Genomic DNA, 24,104 nt, shown 5'->3' on the forward strand with positions numbered 1-24,104 from the left:
TACTTTTAATTTTTTAAGTTTATTTTTGATAGGGAGAGAGAGAAAGAGAGTGTGGGCTGGGGAGGGGCAGAAAGAGAGAGGGAGAAACAGAACCTCAAGCAGGCTCCTTACTGTCAGTGCAGAGCCAATTGTGGGGCTCCGTTGTACCAACTGTGAGATCGTGACCTGAGCCGAAACCTAGAGTCAGATGCTTAACCAACTGAGCCACCCAGACACCCCTTTAAACAAACTTCTTACAAGAACTTACTTCAAGACCCAAGAAAATAGATAAAATTAGTTAGAATTCACTATTTTTGGCCTCTTATTCTTTAGCGTTATTATTTCAGGAAGTGGTTCTGAAGCACAGGAAAACCCTTTTGTATGTGAGATTTCCATGAGTACCTGACCCAAAGCAACACTTGGAGAAACGCTGAGTGGTGGTGGCCTCAGACAGTGTTCCCCTTGGTGTGGTCTCACTGACCCTGCGGCCACTGGACTCTGTGGCCCAGCTCTCTTTTGGGGCATCATCTCCATTCCTGCCCTCAAGTCCTATTCCTGCTGATCCTCATCTTCCTCTTTAGGGTCGATTAGGGAAGTGCCCCTACAAAGCTTACTTAGATTATTGACAGAATTCACTCCTTCATAGTTGTGTGACTGAGGGCTGCTGTCTGCAGGCCACCCTTAGACACAAGAGGACACCCATGGTTCCAGGTGTGTGTCCCTCTCCACAGGGACATGAGTATTTACAACATGAATATTTGTATCTTCAATCTCAAATGGAAAGTATCTCTCGAAGACTGGGTCCTCTTTTTTTTCTTGTTTTTTTTTTTTTAAGATTTTATTTATTTATTTTGAGAGAGAGAGAGAGAGAGAGAGAGCAAGTAAGCAGTGGGGGAGAGCACAGAGAGAGAGAGAGAGAGAGAGAGAGAGAGAGAGAGAGAATATCTCAAGCAGGCTCCGTGCTGTCGGCTCAGAGCCTGACATAAGGCTCAAACTCACAAACTGTGAGATCATGACCTGAGCCAAAACCAAGAGTTAGATGCTTAACCAACTGAGCCACCCAGGCACCCAGACTGGGTCTTCTTTCTGTAATAGGAATGAATCCAGAGGTTGACATCTTACTACCTTTACCGTTAACTAATTACCATTAGTTACAAACAAGTCACAGATCTCCCGTACCCTCTGTGGTGGGGGGCGGGGAGAATCTCACAAGTGCCTGATTCATAGTGGGGCACTCAGGGTGTGAGACTCAGGGTTCACATGCTGTTAGACTGAAAACTGCACACAGACCTTTTCTCATGCATTTATTAATTCATTTATTTTCTCTCATACTCCTGTGGTCTCTGCATCTTAGAAAATTCACTGCCCAGAATCAGCACCCAATAAACACACAGTAAATTTTGAAGCTAAATGCTCTTTAATATTCTTCTTCTTTTTATATTGATCACATTTGCATCTGTTTTCTTATGGAAAAATAAAATGGATTTTATCATCCTCACTTAATTTTTATATATTTTTTTCAGAGACAAAGAGAGAGAGAGAAAGAGAGAGAGAGAGAGAGAGTGAGTGGGAGAAGGGCAGAGGGGGAGAGAGACTCTAAAGCAGCCTCCACATCCAGCATGGAGCCTGATGTGGGGCTTGATCTTCCGAACCGTGAGATCATGTCCTGAGCCAGAATCAAGACTCAGACACTTAACTGCTTAACTGTTTGAGCCACCCAGGCATCCCCTATTGTCCTAATTTTAAACTCAGTCTCACAGTTTTCATTGTTTTATCATTCATAGGGCAAAGAAATGGTATTGCTAGGAATGTATCATGAGTCTCTCTCATCTCAAAGCCTGGACTTTTTCTCATAGTACCTCAAAAAGTCACTGACATTTTCACACTTTAAGTTTTAATCTCTCTTGGCTGACTTTATACTTTGATTTTTGTTTACCCCTAAGAAGATGATAATTGATTTATTAGCTTGATTTTGGGGCGTTTAACCTGCATCAAACAAAAATACCAGCCATAATCTGTTTCCTGTGGCAGTGAATGACATTACCCAGAACTCCTCTTTAAATTTTCTTTTAAAATCATGCAGGCACTTACCTGAGCTTTAAAACTTGGTTTTAAATGTACTTGGTTATATTCGTTAAGTTAAACACCCTATAGATGAATTAAAGCTTGGGCTTGTCCCATTTCAGAACGCTTGCTGGCTCCTTTCAATGTAAGTGTTTTTCCTGTTATTTTTCTCAGAAATTGTGGGATAAGAATATCCTTATGTCCAAGACTAGTATTTAGATGATAGTTGAGAAAACATAGATTAAATGGAAATCGCTTTACATTGGGAATTAAATTTAATATTTCCATAATTTGGAATCATTTTACTGAAGTACTTTGAAATGACTACTAAGCAAAAACATATGCAATAAGGTGCTGGCTCAATAGCAAAGGCATGATAGGAAGCTAATGTCATTTATTTCTGCAGTAGAGGCAGTGTTTCTGACATCGCTCTAAATATATAGTAAATTTGTATTGAGTAAATGCATGTGTAAACACTAGGAATACCCAGTATAATAGCAATAGTGAATATAAGTATTGAAGTCCGCTCTCTTTTAAAATTTTTACTTACGTTACCGAATATGGCTAGAGTATTAACATATGCTTTGCACATGCCACTGATTAAATTGAGTATTGGCTTTTCTAGGTGGATTTTTTTTAATTTGCTTTTAATGTTTGTTTATTTTTGAGAGAGAGGGAGAGAGAGAGAGAGAGAGAGTGAGAGAGTGAGAGCACGTGCGAGGGTAGGGCACAGGGCGAGGGAGACACAGAATATGAAGCAGGCTCCAGGTTGCAAGCTGTCAGCACAGAGCCCCATGCGGGGCTTGACCCACGAACCGTGAGATCATGACATGAGTAGAAGTTGGACACTTAACTGACTGACCCACCCAGGCGCCCAAAGGTGGATACAATTTTTAGGTGGAAATTAAATAGACTAACTATATTTGTCAGTAATTTGTTTCTATTTTTTATTGAATCTTAATTCACACACAATGTTATATTAGTTTCGGATGTACCTTGTATTGATGGAACAGTTCTATACATGACTCAGTCAATGCTCACCACGATAAGTGTAGTCCTCGTCTGTCACCATTCATTATTTCAATATTATTGACTGCATTCCCCATACTGTACTTTCAGCCTCCTTGACTTATTTATTTTATTACTGGAACTTTCTACTTCTTAATCTTTTTTATCATTTTGCCCATCTATCTACCCACCTCCCGTCTGGCAACCAACAGTTTGTTCACTGTATTTAAGAGTCTGCTTTGTTTTTGAGATTTCATATATAAGTGAAATCATAATGACATTTATCGTTCTTTGTCTTATTTCACTTAGCGTAACATACTCTATGTGCATTCATGTTGTCACAAATGGCAAGCTCTCATTGTTTTATATAGCTTTGCAATACTTTGTTGTATATATACCATACCTTTTTGGTCTGTTCATCTATCGGTGGGCACTTGAGCAGCTTCCATATATTGTTTATTGTAAATAATGCTGCAATAGGCATAGGGGTGCATGCATCTTTTTGAATTAGTGGTTTTGTTTTCTTTGGGTAAATATCTAGTAAGGGACATATTGTGGTTCTATTTTTCTAGTTTTTAAGGAATCTCCATATTATTTTCTGCAGTGGTTGCACAAATTTACATTCCCACCATCAGTGCATCACTGCCACCTCAGTGCATGAGGGTCGCCTTTTCTACACATCCTCATCTACAGTTGTTACTTGTCGACTTTTTCATTTTAGCCCTCTGAGTTGTGTAAAGTGATATTCCTTTGTGGCTCTGATATGCATTTCCTTGATGATTACTGATATTGAACACTGTTCTATGTGTCTGTTGGCCATCTGGATGTCTTCTTTGGAGAAACGTCTGTTCATGTATTCTGCCCAGTTTTTAAATTATATATATGTGTGTGTGTGTGTGTGTGTGTGTGTATGTGTGTGTGTGTGTGTGTGTGTGTGTGTGTTTCGTGTTGTTTTTTGTGAGGTTTTTTTTTTTAACATTTTGGATGTTAACCCTTTATCAGATATATCATTTCCAACTATCTTCTCCCACTCATTAGGTTGCCTTTTAGTTTTGTTAATTGTTTCCTTCACTGTACAGAAGTTTTGTTTTTCTTCAATGTAGTCCCAATAGTTTATTTTTGCTTTTGTTTCCCTTGCCTCAGGAGACATATCTAGAAAAATGTTCCTAAGGGTGATGTCCAAGCTACGACCGACTATGTTTTCTTTTAGGAGTTTTATGATTTCATGTCTCCCATTTAAATCTTTCATCCAGGGGCACCTGGGTGGCTCAGTCGGTTAAGCGTCCAACTTCAGCTCAGGTCACGATCTCGCGGTCCATGAGTTCGAGCCTCGCGTCGGGCTCTGGGCTGACCGCTCAGACCCTGGAGCCTGTTTCAGATTCTGTGTCTCCCTCTCTCTCTGCCCCTCCCCCATTCATGCTCTGTCTCTCTCTGTCTCAAAAATAAATAAACGTTACCAAAAAAAAAAAAATTAAATCTTTCATCCATTTTGAGTTTATTTTTGTTATGGTGTAAGATTGGAATCACAAAAGACCCTGAATAGCTAAAATAATCTTGAGAAAAAAGAACAAAGGGAGAGGTATCACAATCCCAGATTTTAAGACATACTTCAGTGATTTAGTAATCAAAACATTATGGTACTGACATAGAAATAGACATATAGATCAACAGAACAGGATAAAGATAGTAGAAGTAATTTGTTTTCTTGAGAAGGAGTATTACCCCAAAAAATAATCAATGTCATTTTTTTAATATAGATCTTTATGATTGAAACTAACATTTAAAAAAGGATAGACCCCTACAGACATGTTAAGGTACTGATTGAAATTTCCACAAGTCCAGCAAAATTTGTAGAAGAAATATTTCTAAATTTGGACTCTCCTTATATACATCATGTAGTTTCAGGTAATGTAGTTTGAGTTAAACCAGTCTCACTTAATGCTTACAACTATTGAGTACATATTTAAAATGTTTAAAACTGAGATGCAACACATTGTCTATAAACAATTGCAGCGATTACAAGATTAGCTCTCATGGATTTATTTTCTTCCCCATTTTGAAATTATTTTTATCAACTTTATTTTATTCCACCATAGTGAAAACGCATGTACACACATACACACAGAGAAACAAATACACATATAAATAAATAAACATTTTTTTTTAGTTTTTATATAATTCCAGTTGGTTAACATATAGTATAATATTAGTTTCAGGTGGACAATATACTCAACACTTCCATACATTGCCCTGTGCTAATCATGACAGGTGCACTCCTTAATTCCCATACCCCCCCACCCCCCACCCCCGGTGACCATCAATTTGTTCTCTATAGTTAAGAGCCTGTTTCTTGGTTTGCACTCTCTTTCTCTCTCTCTCTTTCTTTCTCTTTCTCTTTTCGCCTTTGATCATTTGTTTTGTTTCCTAAATTCCACATGTGAGTGAAATCTTATGGCATTTGTTTTTCTCAGACTGACTTCTCTTAGCGTAATACACGCTAGCTCCAATCACACTGTTGCAAATGGCAAGACTTGATCCTTTTCGATGGCTGAGTAATATACCGTATCTTCTTTAGCCAGTCTTCAGTTAGATGATGCACATTTGAGCTCTCTCCATAGTTTGGCTATTGTTAACAGTGCTGCTGTAAACATTGGGGTACATGTATCCCTCCAAATTAGTATTTTTATGTCCTTTGGATAAATACCTAGTAGTGCAATTGCTGGATAGTAGGGCAGCTTTATTTTTAGCTTTTTGAGGAACGTCGATACTAAATAAATGTACATTTGCAAATAGACAGCCAAGGCGCACTCAGACATGGAGGTGTATCAACAACCTATAGAGTCTAGCAAAGGTCAGGTAAGCCTGGTCTGTCTGGGCCAGGCTGAAGGGCTGGCTTAGCTTATAATGCCCAGTGAAAACAAAGTTGTTTTCCTACCTTTACATAGAATTGGCTACAGGCTGGCTATTTCTTTCCTTGAAACAGAATTCAACCTTTGACTAAAAAAATAATAATAAATGAAAGATAATATCAATGTTTAGGTAGCTAGCTATATGTAGTATAAATTTAATGGTTTTATTTATTTTTGAAGGTGAGAGAGAGAGACAGAGCATGAGCGGGGGAGGAGCGGAGAGAGAGGGAGACACAGAATTCGAAGCAGGCTCCAGGCTCTAAGCTGTCGGCACAGACGCGGGGCTCCAACTCACGAACTGTGAAATCATGACTTGAGCCGAAGTCAGACACTTAACCAACTGAGCCACCCAGGAGCCCCCTGTAGTATAAATTTAAATACAACATAAGTGTATCTCTTTCTATAGATATCATGTTTAAACTATAATGTAAATTTACATAAATATATATAAATACATCAAATGTAATATATTTTATAATATACATGCAAAATATTTATTATGTTTTCTGTATTATATAGGTATATTTTATAAACAAAATATATGGAAATATTTAATATAAGGTTATCTATAAACAAATACATTATAGGTATTTAATATAAATGTATACATAATTTGTAATAAGAGAAAACATACAACATGATATAAAAAGAAGGAAAATATGAAAGAATCTTTAAAAGTTTATGGTTTTTGAAGTTTATGTTACAAAGAAAAAAGAGAAATGAAGGATGATTCATCATGCCATGCTTAGGGGTGATAAGTGTTCTCTGTAGCGATGCAAACATTCTTGGTGTTTCCCGCCATGGTGAGATAGAAGGAAGGTTTCCAACCAGTCAGCTAAGGAAATTCCTATTTGGTGTGGAGAGATGTAGTGACTTTGGAAAACCTTGTGTTTTCAATTTGATAGTTGAGGTTGCTTTGAAAGGAAATTTGCTCTTTTTCCTGAAGTGGAGAGGATATGTTTCTTGCAAGGAATGTGGACGCATGACAGGCTATTTTTTATAGTGCCATCTAAATGTCAGGGATAGAAGTTCCATAGCCTCAGTGAGCAGACTGTGAAGGACGGGTGCATGCAGACAGCCCCCACTGCACCGAGAGAGACCCCAGCTTCCTGACGCAGCATCAATGTGGGATTCTTCATGGGAGTATTGGCAGGACGCTCCAAACTTTGATATATCAAGGAAAACTTCTGGTGTGTTTTTTTTTTTTTCTTTTCTTTTTCTTTCTTTTTTTTTTTTTCAGATAGCAGTCAGGGACTGAGACTTAAAAAGAAGTATATAGTTGATGTTTTCAAAAATTTACCAGCAGAGGGCGCCTGGGTGGCGCAGTCGGTTAAGCGTCCGACTTCAGCCAGGTCACGATCTCACGGTCCGTGAGTTCGAGCCCCACGTCAGGCTCTGGGCTGATGGCTCGGAGCCTGGAGCCTGTTTCCGATTCTGTGTCTCCCTCTCTCTCTGCCCCTCCCCCGTTCATGCTGTGTCTCTCTCTGTCCCAAAAATAAATTAAAAAAAAAAAAGTTGAAAAAAAAAATTAAAAAAAAAAAAAAATTTACCAGCAGGAAGACTGCTGTGATGTGAAGCTTGGCTGCTCTTGCCGTGTGGCACCATGACCAACCTGGACACAGGGAGCAGGGATAAAACCCAAAGGGCAGAGCTTTGTGTATTTACAGTGTCTGGATTTATACTTGAAAGCGAAAGGCGGTGAAAGACCTTTATTCTTCTTCCAAGGGACGAACAGCAGTCTGTCCTCAGGACACTAGATACGGTGGAGGATACTTTCGCTCGGGGCTATGGGAAGAGCTGTGCTGTCCTTGTAAAGTTCTCCTGCTGTTCTAGTATCAGGAAGCTTATCGGTTGCTTCGTACAATGTTACTTCATTTTCTGAAGGAGAATTAAGTGTCTAGTGACCGCATAAAATTTCGGAACTGCAAGCTGGTATTTTCGTGTCTCTTATTACCTTTTAGCAAGTTGTATAACATGTTTGTGTTTATTGTTTGGTCTAGCTTCACGTTCCTAGAATGTAAGATAAATGAGAGTAGAGATATGAGTGGACTTTCTTTATTGCTGTTTTCTAGCTGCCTTTAAGAGTGAGTGATACCTCATAGATCCTTCATAACTTTTTGTTGAATAAATGAATTTCTGAGAACATTGGGTACCAGAGAAATAAATATGAGGTTTAAGTGGCTGTGAATCTGAATGATATGAAAGTCAAAATGGATATATTATATGTTGAATAATTGTGGTAAAATATTCTTAAGCCTTTGGGAAACATATTTTAAATTTCATGAAACTCAGCCACTTACATGTAAAATTATAACCTAATTGGAAAGCTTCCATTTTCCCCAGTATATCTGACAATAGCATGCTATTTCCAAATCACTATAGGGAACACATGTCTTTATTAGGTGTCCCCAAGTGTGGACCTTACCAACCAATGTATCTCCTGAAAGACAGGTACAGTGAATTTATTTATAGGTCAGCTCCATTCCTTTTTAGAATAGGGCATGTTCTAGATTGCTAGAGAACAACATTACTGGCCAAGGAGATTTGGAGGAAAGATTTGTACCCAGAGAACATAGCAGAGTTTGATATGGGACTTATCACAGAAGTCCGACACCACATTGGAAGTCTTGTTTGGGATGTGTTTCACTCACCTGTCATTTAACAAGATTTGGGGTTCCATCTCCTATAAGAATTTCACCTGCAATTCTACAGCCTGTACAACTAGCATTGAAAATGTTATTTTGATGAAAATGTTTGATCTGTTCCAACTTCCTTGATGACAGAAGAGCCTGATGGCTGACTGGCACACTAAGGTTATTAACCATGGGGTCCTTACTCTCTTGTGTGTAGAAACATAGCCTCTTTCTAGGGAGGTGTCTTCTCATGATAGCTTCCTTTAGAAACCAGGATTTTCTTATTAAGTCAATACGTGCACTCTGTTTTAGGGTATCAGGATGACATGATGAGTCATACCATTCTTTCAGGTTGCAATCAGTGTTGAGCCCATTGGAATGATTAAAACTGCCTTGGTAATGATGAAGATATAAACTGAGTAGTAAAAACAAATCAGAGAAGTTCCTATCTTTTTCATTATTCGACACAACATACTCTCCCAAGTATTCTCATTACTGCAGGAAGTAAGTACTCTGCCCATTGTAAATGAATTTTTATACAAGGTTTCCCTGTGATATTTTCAAAAGTATATGTACAGTTCTCTAATAACAATATCCAGGATTGCAGATCCAGAAATTCTACTTCTAGAGATATCATAATGCACTGACTTCAATAATTTTACAATTACGAGCCATCTGGTGGTTTTCATTTTGAAGGTTGTTAAATGAAACCAAATAGTTTGAGTCAGAAGCAAAAGAAAAAATAAGGGGCACCTGGGTGGCTGAGTTAGTCAAGCCTCCGACTTCAGCTCAGGTCGTGATCTCATGGTTGGTAGGTTGGAGCCCTGTGTCGGGCTCTGTGCTGACAGCTCAGAGCCTGGAGCCTGCTTGGGATTCTGTGTCTCCCTCTCCCTCTGCTCCTCCCCCACTTGTGTTCTGTCTCTCTCTGGCTCTCTCTCTCTCAAAAATGAATAAATATTAAAACAATTCAGAAGCAAAGGAGAATGGCATATTAGTGAGCACATAAAAAACTAAGCCAACAAGAGGGTAGTCAAGTTGATTGCTTAAAGATTCTTGAAGGAACACAGCTTTGCCCTTTGTCATTTTGCAAGATAGTATTGCTTTTTCTTTAAGTTTTGTTGTTTGTGTTTTGCTTTTTGCTTTTTGTTTTTGGATCAGTATTCTTTATTTTCTGTCTGCATATATATATACATATATATATATATATATATGTATATATATATATTGTAATTTTATGTACCATTTTCTGTTTCTTAATGTTACCACATTTCTTAGGGAAAAAAAATTAGAACTAGTATTTGAATAAATCTTAGTGGGGCCACATCCAGGTTTGGGAACAGGCCTCCAGATCCCGTGAAACCTTCCAGGCCATGTGTTCTGCTTAGAATTGTCTACTCCTTTTCTGTAATGCATGAGCAGACCTTTCAGACTCACCACCTGTCCCACCTCTTCCGCCACTCACCAGTCTGTAACCTTAAGCCAGTGAATGTGACCTTTCCTCCAAGACTGGAGATAATCTAAAACCTACCCTAGATGCTGTGCTAAAGACAGATTGAGACAATATGTTTAAGCACTTGGAAGACTCCATAGACGCTGAGTCAAAATTACTCAGATTAAGCTCACTCTGTTGGAGGCACTGAGCCGTTCACAGGGCGCCTGGGTGGCTCAGTCGGTTGAGGGTCTGACTTGGGCTCAGGTCATGATCTCACAGTTCATGGGTTAGAGCCCCACGTCAGGCTCTGTGCTGACAGCTCGGAGCCTGGAGCCTGCTTCGGATCCCCTGTCCCCACCTCTCTCTGTCTGCCCTCGCCCTGCTTGCTGTCTCTTTCAAAAATGAACAAATAAACACTTTAAAAACATCCTATAGCCATTCACTTAATCCTCAAAACAAACATACAAAGTAGATATCATTTTGTCTTCATGTTAATGATGAGGCAAGTAAGATAGAGATGCTTCTTCATTTGCTCAAAATCATGTGATCGGTGAGTTGAAGAACTTGCATTTACGAATAACCCACTGCTCTTTCGTGTGCTAGCGTTGGCCAGTCGTAAGCATGAACTGTTGTGATATATAATATCGGGCTCTCCTGGGGGCTCCCTAGGCCTGGCATTTACAAAAGTAGAGGCTGAGTCTGTTGCCAGTAAGGGGGAAAAATGTGTGAGAGCCAGGTAATAAGAAAGTGCCTCTTTTTGTCTGTCTGTTTTAGGTAAGGAAACAGAATAACTTCCTTTCTAAAATGCGCATGTTCTAGTGCAGTGACCTTTGAAATTTAAGCACTACGCATTCTATGAGTAAAAGAAAAAACACGGGCTTGAACTTTTCATACAAGTTTAAAGTAAATTATGTATATCTATATATGCTATTGTGCAAATAAACTATAACACACACAAAACAGAAACATAGATTAAATAAACTGCATGTAAAGGCAGAATTAAAATATTTCCTTGGCACATTCTGATGAACCTTACCGCTAGTCATCTACGGGAGAGGATCCTGGACAGGTCTGGTCGACTGAAGGCCCTTGGGTCACGGTGTAGCCGGCCAGAAGCACCTAGTTATGAAGGTTGAACAATTATCTAGATGACTGGGCAATCCCTCATGGAAATTTGGATTTCTACAATATTCTGGAAACTCGGAAGGCCTGGCAACACTGTCCCAGCTGACCTCTGCAGGCAAACCCTGAGACTCCCAGTTTATCACAGCCTCACCGTCCCTAGTGTCCCTTTAGCCTAATTCGCTCTCTGCTTTGGTCTTCTTGTCCCCCATAGGCATCTGAATGTAACGCCTTTGAATCAGAGAGACAGGGTTCCTATCCCTGTTCTTCCCTGATCTATACCCAGGGTCACTTTGAACAAGCCCGCATCAATGATTTTTTTCAATTTACATGGAAGCTTAGCACATCATTCTTTCAGTAAGATTTTTTTTTTTTTGGTGTGCTCACTGGCCACTAATATTTCACCTGGTGTCTTTACTTCCTGGATATTGCAAAGAAAAGCAAAGGGATTGGAATGAAATTCATCCAAATGCTTTGGAAGACAGATGTGGTAGAAATGGATGGTGTTCCCTTGTCTTACTTGGCACAGTCAGTCCCTTATTGCTCTGCCAGGAAGCAATTAGAATTGTAATAATGCGTTTTTCTGTTTAATTATATAAGACAAATGCCCATTGAAATGTTCACGTAGGATACTAGCAACTAGTCTGCCAGCTGAAATCATCATGAAACAACGTACACGCTATCACTGACCTATGCTATGGCTACGATAAATGTAATAACTTCATAGTTGATTCACTCATAGTGTCTCCTTTTTTAAAAGGGCGATGTCATCAGTATGTTAACTTCTCAACTTCCTTGCTTACAGAGTAACAGCAAATATTTCTTTCCTTAGAGATCACTTGTGTGTAAATTCATGTGGGTAAAGAGTTGCTGGGCATTGAGCGGGTGTGTTATTTGTTAGTGGAAGGTGTGGCGCAGGTGATTACCTATGAAGTCATTGAGGCTTTTCTGTACTGTCACAGTCGTGTGTATAAATCCTATAATAGACTAATGAACGTGTCACCTGTTTCCTTCCCCTTCCTGTGATTTCAGATCAGCCTTGAGCAGAATTTGACAGAAGATGTTACAACGGTTTTACCTCTGGAAATGCTTAGCTTCGGGGATCATCCTGGGAGCTCTCTCTGCAGTCTGCTTCGGCCAGTACGATGATGGTAAGTCTGCTTTTAGTCTGACTTTGAGAGTTAGCCAGGGTTTCTGTAATTAAGTGGAAAAGGAAGCACAGCACAGAAATGAATAATGCTAATGTGTAGTTCGTTGTTAGAGGTTAGTAGCTGTTTGCAATAATTTACCTTAATTAAAATAGTTCTGCAAAAGTGGCATCCGATGTACTTCGTTTCTTAACAAGGATTGCAGTGTGGTGGAAAATCCAGAGCGAGGCCTCCGTTTGACCACTTACTAATTATCCCTGAGCAAATGTGTAATTGCTGTGGAAAACAACAACATTAGATGCTATTTACTAACCCTTCAATTGACACAATTAATGGTCTCCGATAAAATTTAAGACTGTAAAGTGTACCAAAATCTCCTGTGAGGAAAGATCTCTCTGAAGGAGTCAAAAGTAGGTGCTCTAAGTGATTTTACTGTTAGCACTTTCATGGGGTATGGCATTATTTCATCCACCGCTATTTAATTTGGAAAGAGGAAAACAGTGTAAAAGACTTGACGTTAGAGTTTGTGAGTTCCTTCCTAATACTCAGCCAGTCACCTTAGAAAGAGATGTTGGTCATCAAGGTCCCTCAAGGGACCATTTAACACGTTCCATGTGCAGAACCTGAAATGTGCGTGTCTCAGATATTTTAATAGTGGGGAGATCTGTGTTTGGATACCTCATAATGAAAATTAGGATATGTATAATACTTTAATAGATGGAAGAAATGGACAAATTCCTCCACTCTAGGAAGCTGAGTTTGGTTTTCTTTTTTCTTTTCATTGTTTTGACTTGATATTGTTTAGCATTCAGGGTCCACAGGCACCAGCCGCCTCTTCCCCCCTGCCGCTCTATTATGTGGCCACACTTAGTAGCGGCAAAGAATGGCGTTATTAGTATTTTTATGCTTTGCTTGGCTGAACTGAATGATCTGAAGATAGATGAACTGATTTGACTTTATCTCAAACAGTATTCAAATTGTACGTGTATTACGGCATTCTTAGTCATTCATGGTTAGAAAAATATGGCTCTTTTCAGACTTGGAGAATAATTTTCAAGAACAATTATTTTCGTAAATCAATAGCCTGATTCCTTGAAAAGTTTTGCTAATTGGTCACCGTTTACTTTAAGTGTGCCTGAACCCAATGTTTCTGTTGTTGCCATTTATTGCGATGGTAAATCTCCATTTCAAAGAAAATTTAAATGTTGAGATAAATAAATAATGTAACAGCTACTTTGAAGCAATAGATAGATAGATAGATAGATAGATAGATAGATAGATAGATATGAATGAACCATGGAAGAGCATGACTTTCTATTAAAAGGAAGTATTTTAAATTTGCCCTGGGAATAAATGACAAATGAGTGTATTGATAGTTCTTGGCACCATAAGGCTTTCTATTTTTATTCGTATTTGGCCTTCACACTGAGCAGGGGAGGGTTCACCATCATTGCTGACATTAGACATTTGCAAGCCCTGTACTTTTAAGCAATGTTAATTTAGGTTATCAGAGGAAATGACTCCATGTTTAGCCCATAATGCCGTAGATCGGTTTCCTTAATAAGCTCATTATAGCTCCTGCTCTTTCTAAATGTGCTCACATAGCCTCCAAAATAAGATTACCAGGTAACTGCTGGCCCAGGTGGTCTCCCGTCTGGAGCAGGGAGCCTCACACCTGCCACGTGGCAGGGCCAGGGTGCGGCCAGGCTGTGGAGGGGTGGCCCCCTGCAGCCCTAGAGACCTGCTCAGCCCTCCTCCTTGAGGTAACTGACTCATTGTCAGCAAGGCTGCAGGGGTTTGACCTTGGCAGAGACATATGCTCTGTAGTGTTTTGTGGAGACCTCTTCACCTTATGTGCATTCTAGCATCCCTTCCAAACTGGCCTCCTCCAGGGAGCCCCCGTGGTCCTGCCACATTCAGGGGTATCTGAGCAACCCCCCACCCACGTCTTTACTTCTCTCTGAACTTCCGCAATTAGGGTCTCTTGGCAATCACTTTTATCCAGTTGTTCAGTTATGTGTGACTGAAAATGGTTCTTATAGTTGCTGTTTTTTTTTTTAAATCTATATGAAATTGTGAGCCCATGCTGTGAAGGAATGAATCAGAACTCGGCAGTGTGCGACTATTGCACGAAATAACCCTAAACTGGAATATGCCATGAGAATCTCTTGAAGCGATTTTTTTTTAAATCCAAATGCTGGGGGGATGGGGGTATGTAGGATCAGATGGAAGGAAGAAGGTGGTGAGGTCATAAACATGCTGACAGCCTGTGAGAAATTAAAACTGGAAAGAACTTTGCCACAGCTGATGATCTGCTGGTTGGATTAGTCCATTGTGAGAGTTGGCGACTGACTGCATACATGGCTCAGAGCTTCAGATAGAGAAAAATAAAGGAGAAAAAAAATGTAAACTACTTTGAAGCTATTAGGATAACAGTCTATTAGGATAAATGTCTAGATTTTTCTTGTATGAAATAATAGAACTCTTCTGGCTTGTAGTTAAGAACAGTCTCCAATGCTTTTCTGTATATTTCCTTACTTAGACATTAGGGAATTATCCTGAAATAAAGTATTCTAGGATTGGCCAAATGTGTGGAACTGCTTTTAAGGAAAATATATTATCTAATTATTATTTAAAATACTTTAAACAAAGTTTTTAGTTGAAAACTTTGGCAAAGTTTTGAGTCTTTTCATATTTTCCTTTCAAATGGCTGAGAGAAGTTTTTAAGGTCAGTAATAAAATTTGTAGATGGCCTGTTCCATAAGGGATATTTCATTTGGTTGATGACTGCATCTAAGCACGCATTAATAACATGAGTGGGATTGATTGTATTATATTAAATTTTAAAAGTAAGATTTTAGCTAACTGATAGAAAATAAAAGAACATGATCCATTTTTAGTTGATGGTCTCTTTCTACCCTTAAGACAGCGTTGGGATTGCTATTTTAGCTGTGTTGTAATTCATTACCAGTAGGGACCAATTTATTTGACTGGGAACGTGTGCCCTGATCCCCAGTGACTGTGGGGGTGCTGGGGTGGAGGAACCACCGAGGAGCAGAGGAAGCAGGGCCATCTGGTAAGCGGTGTGCACTGTGGGGAAACAGATACACGAACGATGTCTCCTGTTCTAACACACAGGGACATCAATAAGGAAACTTGTGCACAGGCTTGGTTTGTTTTCTTTTGATTTCTTTCGAGTTCATGAAGGAATCATGAAAGGGAAGGAGCGAGAGCCAGAATGGGAAAATGACATATGGGTAGTGAATATGGTTTATGTTTTATTATTTCCTCTGCATTTTCAAATTGTCCATATTAAATATGTACTATTGCCGTAATCAGATAGGAAAACAATTAAAAAAAAACTATATACTGTAACATCATGGCTAAGTTTGAACCAAAGTGTTAGAGGAGTTTTAGAAGGGGTGTGTGTGTGTGTGTGTGTGTGTGTGTGTGTGTGTGTCTGTCTGTCTGTGGGAGAGGAGGGGAGGGGAGGGGAGGGGAGGGGAGGGGAGGAGAAGAGAAGGGAGGGGAGGGGAGGGAGATTCTCTAAATGTGATCACACTGTGAAAGCTGGCTGGACTTTATTAAAGAAAGGGTTCGTTCCCCCTGGCTGTGCAACCATTCGCCTGGAGGCCAAGCATCCTCTGTGCTGACCTTGAGCTATTACACTGATTCACATGTGTGTGTGAGTGAGGGGGACCACTGTGTAGCACAAGCAGAACAACTACATGAAGGGGCACTGTTTAAAAGCCCGTCACGAGCTGGACCCGTTCCCTTATAAATGGCAATAACTCTTGAAACTCCGTTTTTAAGTGTAGCATAGCACCTGGTATATGGCTCATGGCCAATAAACTGTTTACCTTTATTGCCATGGTTACTTCTCATCACTTAGAAATAATTATACTTCTATTTTTATAAACGTAAATATTTGTTTATAAAGTACTTTGTGTCCCTGTGGTTGTATGTGTGTTTTTTTATGTCCCCCCAAATTTACCAGATACCTTGAAGAATTTGTTAAATGACACTTTCTCCTGAAAAGTGTTACTGACTGCATTCTCTCCCTGGAGAGCTGACTGATTCCCCTGAAACTGTAGGTGAAGTTTGAGGAACATTTCCAGCTTCATTTTCATGCTTGCTGTTAGGTAATCCATGCAAGGTCAGCGAAGGGTAGACCGTCACTCAACGAAGCTGTAACTGTCTGACGTCTGATGCTAGAGCCTAGAAACTTCTTTTTTATCGGTGCATCCAGAGGTCATGAAGCAGTGTGACCCTGGCTTATGCTAATTAACCTGAGAAGAGAATGGGCCACCAATGACATTGCTGATAATGGAATTATAAGGCGATTCTAACTATCCAGTGAGCTGAGCTGAAACCCTTGGGTTTCCAAGCAGGATGTATCCCCACTTGGGGTGCCTTGAGGAGAGGTGGTTAAATAAACTTCACGGCTCTGCGACAGGAGTAACATGGTTTTAATGGTTCGTATTCCCAGACTTTTCTAGACTGTCATGTAGGGCAATGTTATAGCACTCTGTCTACCTCATGAGTTCCTCTGCTTTCTATTCATGGGACTCTCATCATCTCCCCAGGATCATGCTGGAAACGTTTCCAAACTCCTGTGTTCTTTGAGTTTGCTGTTGCTAAGTGGAATGCCCGTTATCTCTTCTTGACAAGCTTATCTTTCTGGAAGTGGTACAAGGCAACAGTTTCCCTTGTCTCTTTCAGTTATAATCAAATTAAACTCAAGGTGATTATTGAAGACTCTAAGTAATTTTCGGTGAACTGGGTGGTCTGAAACATCATTCTTCACTTAAATATGATTTCTTTTTTTAAATTATTTTGTAATGTTAATTTATTTTTGAGAGACAGAGAGAAACAAAGCATGAGTGGGGGAGGGTCAGAGAGTAAAGGAGACACAGAATCTGAAGCAGGCTCCAGGCTCTGAGTCGTCAGCACAGAGCCCAATGTGGGGCTCGAACCCATGAACCGTGAGGTCATGACCTGAGCCAAAGTCAGCGCTCAACCAATTGAGCCACCCAGGTGCCCCTAAATATGATGTCGTTCATAGAGAGAAATTGAGCAAATATATTTGTACACCCATGCGCACACACTCATACGCACACACCTACACACATAGCACACAGATGTCACTTTAGACAAAAATGAAACCATTAGAGCATATACTGTGATGCAAGTTTTTGCCTGAACATGTTGTGAACATCTCTTTCCGGTCTCCCCTTTAATTTCTTCCTCTTACAGAGACTATTTGCATTATGAGATGAAAGCTCAGCTGTGTCCTTTCTTGATGTTGTACCCACACTGCATTTCTTGTCTCCTCTTTTCTGAAGATGAGTGATCATGTGGGTCCTTTTAAACACGCCCCCCATGGAACTAGTTTTAAACATTTGGAAATACACACCTTTTTAGGTTGTTTGTTTCAGCAACAGTTTTCTAGTCAACAAGTTCAGAAATACAAACTCAGTGCCTTCTCTGAGCTCTGACCTTGTGTCTACAAGGATTACTTCTGTGGCTTTTGTGTATTCTAGTAATTGGCTCACTTGAAGTCCATCTGTGTACGTATTCTGGATGGCCAGAGAGCTGAAGAGCCAGGAAAAAACCTCTGACAAACAGAAGACCAATTGTTGTACTTAGAAGATTCTCTTTCTGCTTGCCTACGTGCATGTTCTCTCTCTCTCTCTCTCTCTCTCTCTCTCTCTCTCTCTCTCTCTCTCTTTCTCACACACACACACACACACACACACACACGTTATTTCCAATATAACTTGGATTAACTAAGTATGGATACTTCAGACACCCCGTTTGTCCAGTCTAGATGGGAAAAGAAGTGAAGGGTCTAATTCAGTGTTCAAACGATGCCGACAAAATTCACGGTACCTGGCCAGGTGCATGCTTCCCTCTGTGGTTCTAACTACCTGAAAATGTTGAACCCACTGAGAAATAGAATACTCATATCCTAATGGTGTGAAAAGGCAGAACTCATTTCATATATCCCCAATGGAAACTGAGATTGAGCAAAAATGTCATCATAGTCTTACCGGGCTCCCAGTCATCAGCGACTCACACAGCTCGTGACAGAATGGTTCTGTTCGTTGGGTCTTTTCCTTTGGCGTCTCTATGCCTGTTACCACCACTTCTGCCCCAATTCCCTTAAGCTCCGCAATTAGCTTTTTCTCGCAACTCTACTAAAACTGTACCCTCTAAAGCCTCCAATGACTACTTTCTTGGACAGATCCTATCATTTTCTAGCATTTCAGCAAGCGGCACTATTGATCTGCCTTTCTTGCAGCTTGGTTTTTCTCAAGGATTCTGACTTTTTCTGATTGTCTATATATCAGACTTCTCCATCTTCCTGATGAATATTCTACCTCTTCCTTTTTGAAATTGAAATTGCCCCACTCTTGTTTATATTTCCATAAGGAGCTATATTGTGTAAGAAACAAATTTTGATTATTTTTTGACAGTTTGGTCATTTTCTGCCCCAATTTCCCTCCCATGGTGTGTTCCTCTCACTGCATACCATCTATGCACTTTTCCTGCAGTCCACACATTCAGATTTACTTATTTAGTCAACATTTTATTTAAATTTTTTTCTTTAACATTTATTTATTATTGAGAGACAGAGAGACACAGAGCATGAGCAGTGGAGGGGTAGAGAGAGAGGGAGACACAGAATCCAAAGTAGGCTCCAGGCTCTGAGCTGTCAGCACAGAGCCCGACGTGGGGCTCAAACCCACAAATTGTGAGATCATGACCTGAGCCGAAGCTGGTCGCTCAACCAACTGAGCCACCCAGGCACCCCTTAGCTAACATTTTATTGCATATCAACTCTAGGAAAGACACTAGGCCATCAAAACTGAGACAGTCTCTTCATCTAACAATGACAGAGATACTCAATACACTGCGAAGTATATCATAATAGAATTGTGTGCAGTGTTTTGGGAGAACACAAATGGAAAATCTAAAAGATTTGGAGTACAGTGAGAAACTGTTTGCAGGACAAAACCTGAGTTTCAAGTGAAGGAACTTAAGGAACATATGGACTTCCAGAAAAACCGTGTAGAACACTGAGTTGGAGTTCTGGTTTCAGATGTATACACGTATCTCCACAAAACACCAAGGATTGTGCGTGCTGTTCTCTGGCCTCATTCAGGAAATGTTAGGTGTTAAAGTATCTGAAGGCAACAAAATAGCACGTGCTCATTTGTGATCATGAGCTGTCCAAGCCTCATTTATAAGTTCATCCTCTTCATGGAATCCCAGCAAACCACATTCCTCTGTCTATTTTTGTTTTAGTGTGTGTGTTGTGTGTGTGAGAGAGAGACACACGGAGAGAGAGAGAGAGACAAATAGAGACAGAAACAGAGAAGAGAGAGACATCCCTGGAAGCAATTTCTCGAGTGTTTGCAGTGCTCAGTTTTTGCAATTGATTGTATCTAATGCCTTCTCATAAACTATAAAGAAGTGTCCCTACATATCATATATGCATCATTCCTACATGATCAGCAAGTTCTTCTAAATCAGGAGTCATACTGTTACTCTATCTGTAAACAGCATCTCTTTTTTTTTTTTTTGCTACAGCATCTCTTAATAATAGCCACTAACATTTATTTACCATCTACTAACCAAGCCCTCCATAGACATATTATTATTTCATTTTCACAGGAGCTCCATGAAGTCCTGGAGATGCTATTAATCACCACATACCATTTCACTACAATTTCACCTCCTTCCTAGACCAGAAAACCATAGAGGCACAGAGAGGTGGAGTTGGTCTCCCCAGGCGCCATACCTGGAAGGTGACAAAGCCAAAACCAGACCTGTTATCTGAGCTCCCTGTGCAAAAACCACCTGCTGGGCATCAAAATCTAGTCTTCCCCTCCTGACTTTATTCAGATTATCTTTGTTCCTTGGTAGTAACCCATTCATTGTTTTTTGGTGTTGCTACTAATGACACTTAATCAAAATTAAATGTGGAGAAGTTAGTCAAAGGGTAGAAACTTCCAGTTATAGAAGAATAAGTTCTGGGGTGATGATAGTTAATAATACTGCACTGTGTTCTTAAAATTTGCTGAAAGAGTAGATATTGGGTGCTCTCACCACAGCAAAATACACACAAGCATGCACACATACATACATACACAGCAAAGTAAATACATAAATACATAAGTAAGACAACTATGCAGGATGAAATTGTGTTAATTTGGTTGACTATAGTTATCATTTTGCAATGCGTAAGTATCAAGGCATCACACTCTACACCTTAAATATGTACAGTTGTAAATTATACCTCAGTCAAGCTGGAAAAGTAGTCTGTCTTCCCCCTTTATATTCTAACACATCATATGATGTTTGTTTTATGTTTAGATTATAAATTGCTGAAGACAGAGACTGTCTCATTTGTTTTCCTCAGCCCTTGATGGAATGACCCAATTAGTGGTTATTGAAATAAGTAAGCATTGAAATTTAAAAAAAAAATTGAGAGATGAAGTACCTCTTTTGACAAAATAGGGCACGCCGGTGAGGTTTGAGAATACTGACTGAGTTCAAACCACAGTTGAGAAATGCACTTGGTGAGGGTTTGATGTCTATGGCGGGGCTCAGCATTGACATGGGGGCACAATCACTGAACACCCGTGTACCGAGATGCTGCACGGAGCTACTCTTTTGCATCGTGTTGGGAAAATGGCTTAGGTGAGCTATAACTACACACAGATACATCGTGTTTTAGAGATTCCGCTGGCATTTATCCCATCGTGGCGTGCCATTTAGAAAAGTCTGTGGAAACGGCAGACCGAACCCATCTTTCCTCAGGTGTGCTTCCTGCCTTTTTTTATCTGATCATCAGCTGCCGTTCTGGGCATTTGTTCACGAGGTTGGCGGCTCACACAGTGGTGTTTATTCCTAGATCAGTAGCCCTGTTCTCACCACTAATCTTTCCTCCTTGTGGAAGCCTCGACACCGCCCCTCAGGGCCACTCAATTAGACTGTTCAGTGAGGACTGTCCAACTGCTCTGAGTTTATTAAGTGTCTCTAGTGAACAGTCGGAATACTGATGAGAGCTGTTCAGACTGAGCCTGAGACCTTGTGTGAAGAGGGAGTGCCAGCCCCGACGTCCAGAGTGTGTGGCTCCGCTCCAGGTGTGGCCATAGCTGGTCCAGTGGGTCTGTGGGATGCACTTCCGGTAATGTCTCTACAGGGAGAAGAACACAGCCCTTCAAGGAAATGTCAGCCGTGCACCGTGTCCTCTATTTCCCTTCATTCATTCACCTCTTCAGGTGTAACAAGCATGTGCAGCACCTGTTACGTGCACAGCAGTTCTCTAATAATTGTAGCTGTGTGGTTTCTGTGTGCCAGCCACCCAACACACACTATGCACTCTCCTCTGCTCACACTGCATATTTATTTACCCATAATCTGCACAATGTGTGTGTACGTATACATCTTTCTGAATAGGAGGGCAGTGCTATGGGAAAACAATCTCTGGGAAGAGCCGGATTTCTAGGACAGCAGGAAGCAAACAGGAGTGTTCAGCTGAGTATATATTCTCTTGTTTAATTTATTTAACCTTCACTAAAGTCCCATGGGATAAATTCTCTTATTAGTCCTGTTTCCCAGATGTGAAAATTGAGGCTTTAAAGATACCAAGCTGTCTTGGTTCAGAGTGCCACGATCGTCCTTCAGGCTGCCTGGCTTATGCTGCCACATTCGTAACTACTATATTTCATAGTTTTAGTACAGAGGGTTAGAGGACTCATGAAAGTTGAACAATGTGGACCCTGATCCTTCTTGGATCCTTGGAGAATGATGGAGCCATGATCAACCCCTGTTGTCCATTTAGTCAACATGTATGTATAACATCTATCATGTGCCAGCTTCTTGCTAAGTTCTGGGGATACAAATATCAATAAGGTACATTTTTGACCTCGTGAATGCCACAGCCTAGTTCGTATGAAACATCCGTGCAAGGGACAAACAGATTACACATATTAATCAATATACTGTACATTGTGAAGGCTGGAGTTAAAAGGATGACAGGGTGCCTGGGTGGCTCAGTCAGTTAAGCATCTGCTTCTTGATTTCGGCTCAGGTCATGATCTCACCGTTCGTGAGTTCGAGCCCCGTATCAGGCTCTACACTGACCTCACAGAGCCTGCTTGGGATTCTTTATGTCCTCTCTCTCTGCCCCTCCCCAGCTCATGCTCTCTATCTCTAACTGTCTCTGTCTGTCTCTGTCTGTCTGTCTCTCTGTCTCAAAATAATAAACTTAAAAATAAAAGGATGGCATTCTTACAAGTGTGTCCCAAGTCTGTGCTAGCTGTAGCTAGCCCTAGAAAGATTTTAGGATGAGATAGTTTAAGTTACTTGGAAACTGAGTGATGGGATGCATTAGATCCAAAATGCTAAATTAAGCATTCATGTGTGCAAAGCCAAGGGGAACATGGGAGGATTAACAGATGATACCCATTGGTGGTGTGTGGATATGGAAGATTATCGGTGGCACAGTAGGTGAAGCATGAGCTTTGGAGTCACATAGACCTTCTTCAAATCCTGGCACAATCAATGGATGAATTTTGATGAGTTATGTAATCTCACTAAGACTCAGATCTCCATCCGTTAAACAAGGGTAATAGCAGCTCTGATTAGATTTCTGTTAGGATTAACTGATGTGCACGAAAACTGCTTTCTATGCTTCCTAGCATATCGGCAGTGATTAATACATGTGTTTTAGTATATTAGAATAATTATTACTATTTTCAAATTAAAAGTAAGGTCAACTTAATGTTTCCTTGCCATTACTCAGTATTTATTTAGGTTCCCTTGGCCTGAAAACATTTACACACACACACACACACTCACCTGCTACATCTTGAGTGGACCGTACCTTTCTTAGAGCAATCAGTTGCCTTCTGCATCCTTTTTTCCTGGGAACCATAATTCTCTGCATGCTCTTCTGCTCATCGAGCCTGGCATTTCTGAGCTGCACTTGTTAAGGCGTCTGGCATAGAATAGAAACTCGGTAACCACTTGGTTGTCTGTACCCTTTCCACATTTTTCTTTCATGTTCTTTACCTCCTTCACCTCTTTGTCAGTTTTGATTAGCTCCTTTTACATGCAGGACTTTCCTTTAGTTCCTTCCTACTACCCTTTCTTCACTCAGGCAGACGTTTCTCTTACCGCTTTCTTCTCATTTTTTCCTCACGTTTCATGCAACCCTCGCTCGCTTCCTTATTTCTTCTTTTTCCTGTTTCTGTGTCTTGTCTCTCTGTTTCCGTCTCTCTCTCGTACACAGCACCTGCTCTACTCTTGTCACCTTCCTCTCTTTAGATCATTTAAATCCTACAAAGCACAACAAGCAAGTTTTCCTGGCTCCAGTCACTCCGAGCTTTTAACCGTTTGGTCAACATTGAAAAAAAGCAATCTTAACTGGACTTTCAATCTCATTTGTTACAGAAAGGAATTAGGATAGCATTTTAGAAAAAAAATTCCCAGAGTACATGCACACTTCAAAACCGCGAAAGCTTCCTTCTGTTATCAGATGAGCACTTCAGAGGAGATGCCGTCTGATTTCCTTCCCCCAAGATAATGAAGTTTGAAAACATTTTCAATTTAATCTCTAAATTTGTAAGACTTAAATCCAAACTAGGACCGTTGCCAAATAGCACCTGTTAAATTATCAGTTCCATGGGAGTTCCTTTAAATATGGAAAGTGAGATGTATTCTCGGGAAAAAAACAGAACCTAGAAGGACAGCTGCCCAGTGACCTGAGGCCACTGGACCAGAGCCAGTGCAG

The 24,104-nt window shown here is 40.3% G+C and overlaps 1 protein-coding gene across 1 annotated transcript in view; it reads left to right on the forward strand.

The window, feature by feature from the left end:
• Nucleotides 1-24,104, forward strand: part of PCDH15 (protocadherin related 15) — an 850,076-nt gene that overhangs the window by 42,746 nt on the left and 783,226 nt on the right. The window contains exon 2 of the mRNA XM_047824821.1: nucleotides 12,180-12,298. Coding sequence (XP_047680777.1) covers nucleotides 12,208-12,298 — 91 coding nt within the window. The 5' untranslated portion in view covers nucleotides 12,180-12,207. The remainder of the gene's footprint in view (nucleotides 1-12,179; nucleotides 12,299-24,104) is intronic.

The sequence above is a fragment of the Prionailurus viverrinus genome, chromosome D2, assembly GCF_022837055.1.
Source record: "Prionailurus viverrinus isolate Anna chromosome D2, UM_Priviv_1.0, whole genome shotgun sequence".
Lineage (NCBI taxonomy): Eukaryota > Metazoa > Chordata > Mammalia > Carnivora > Felidae > Prionailurus > Prionailurus viverrinus.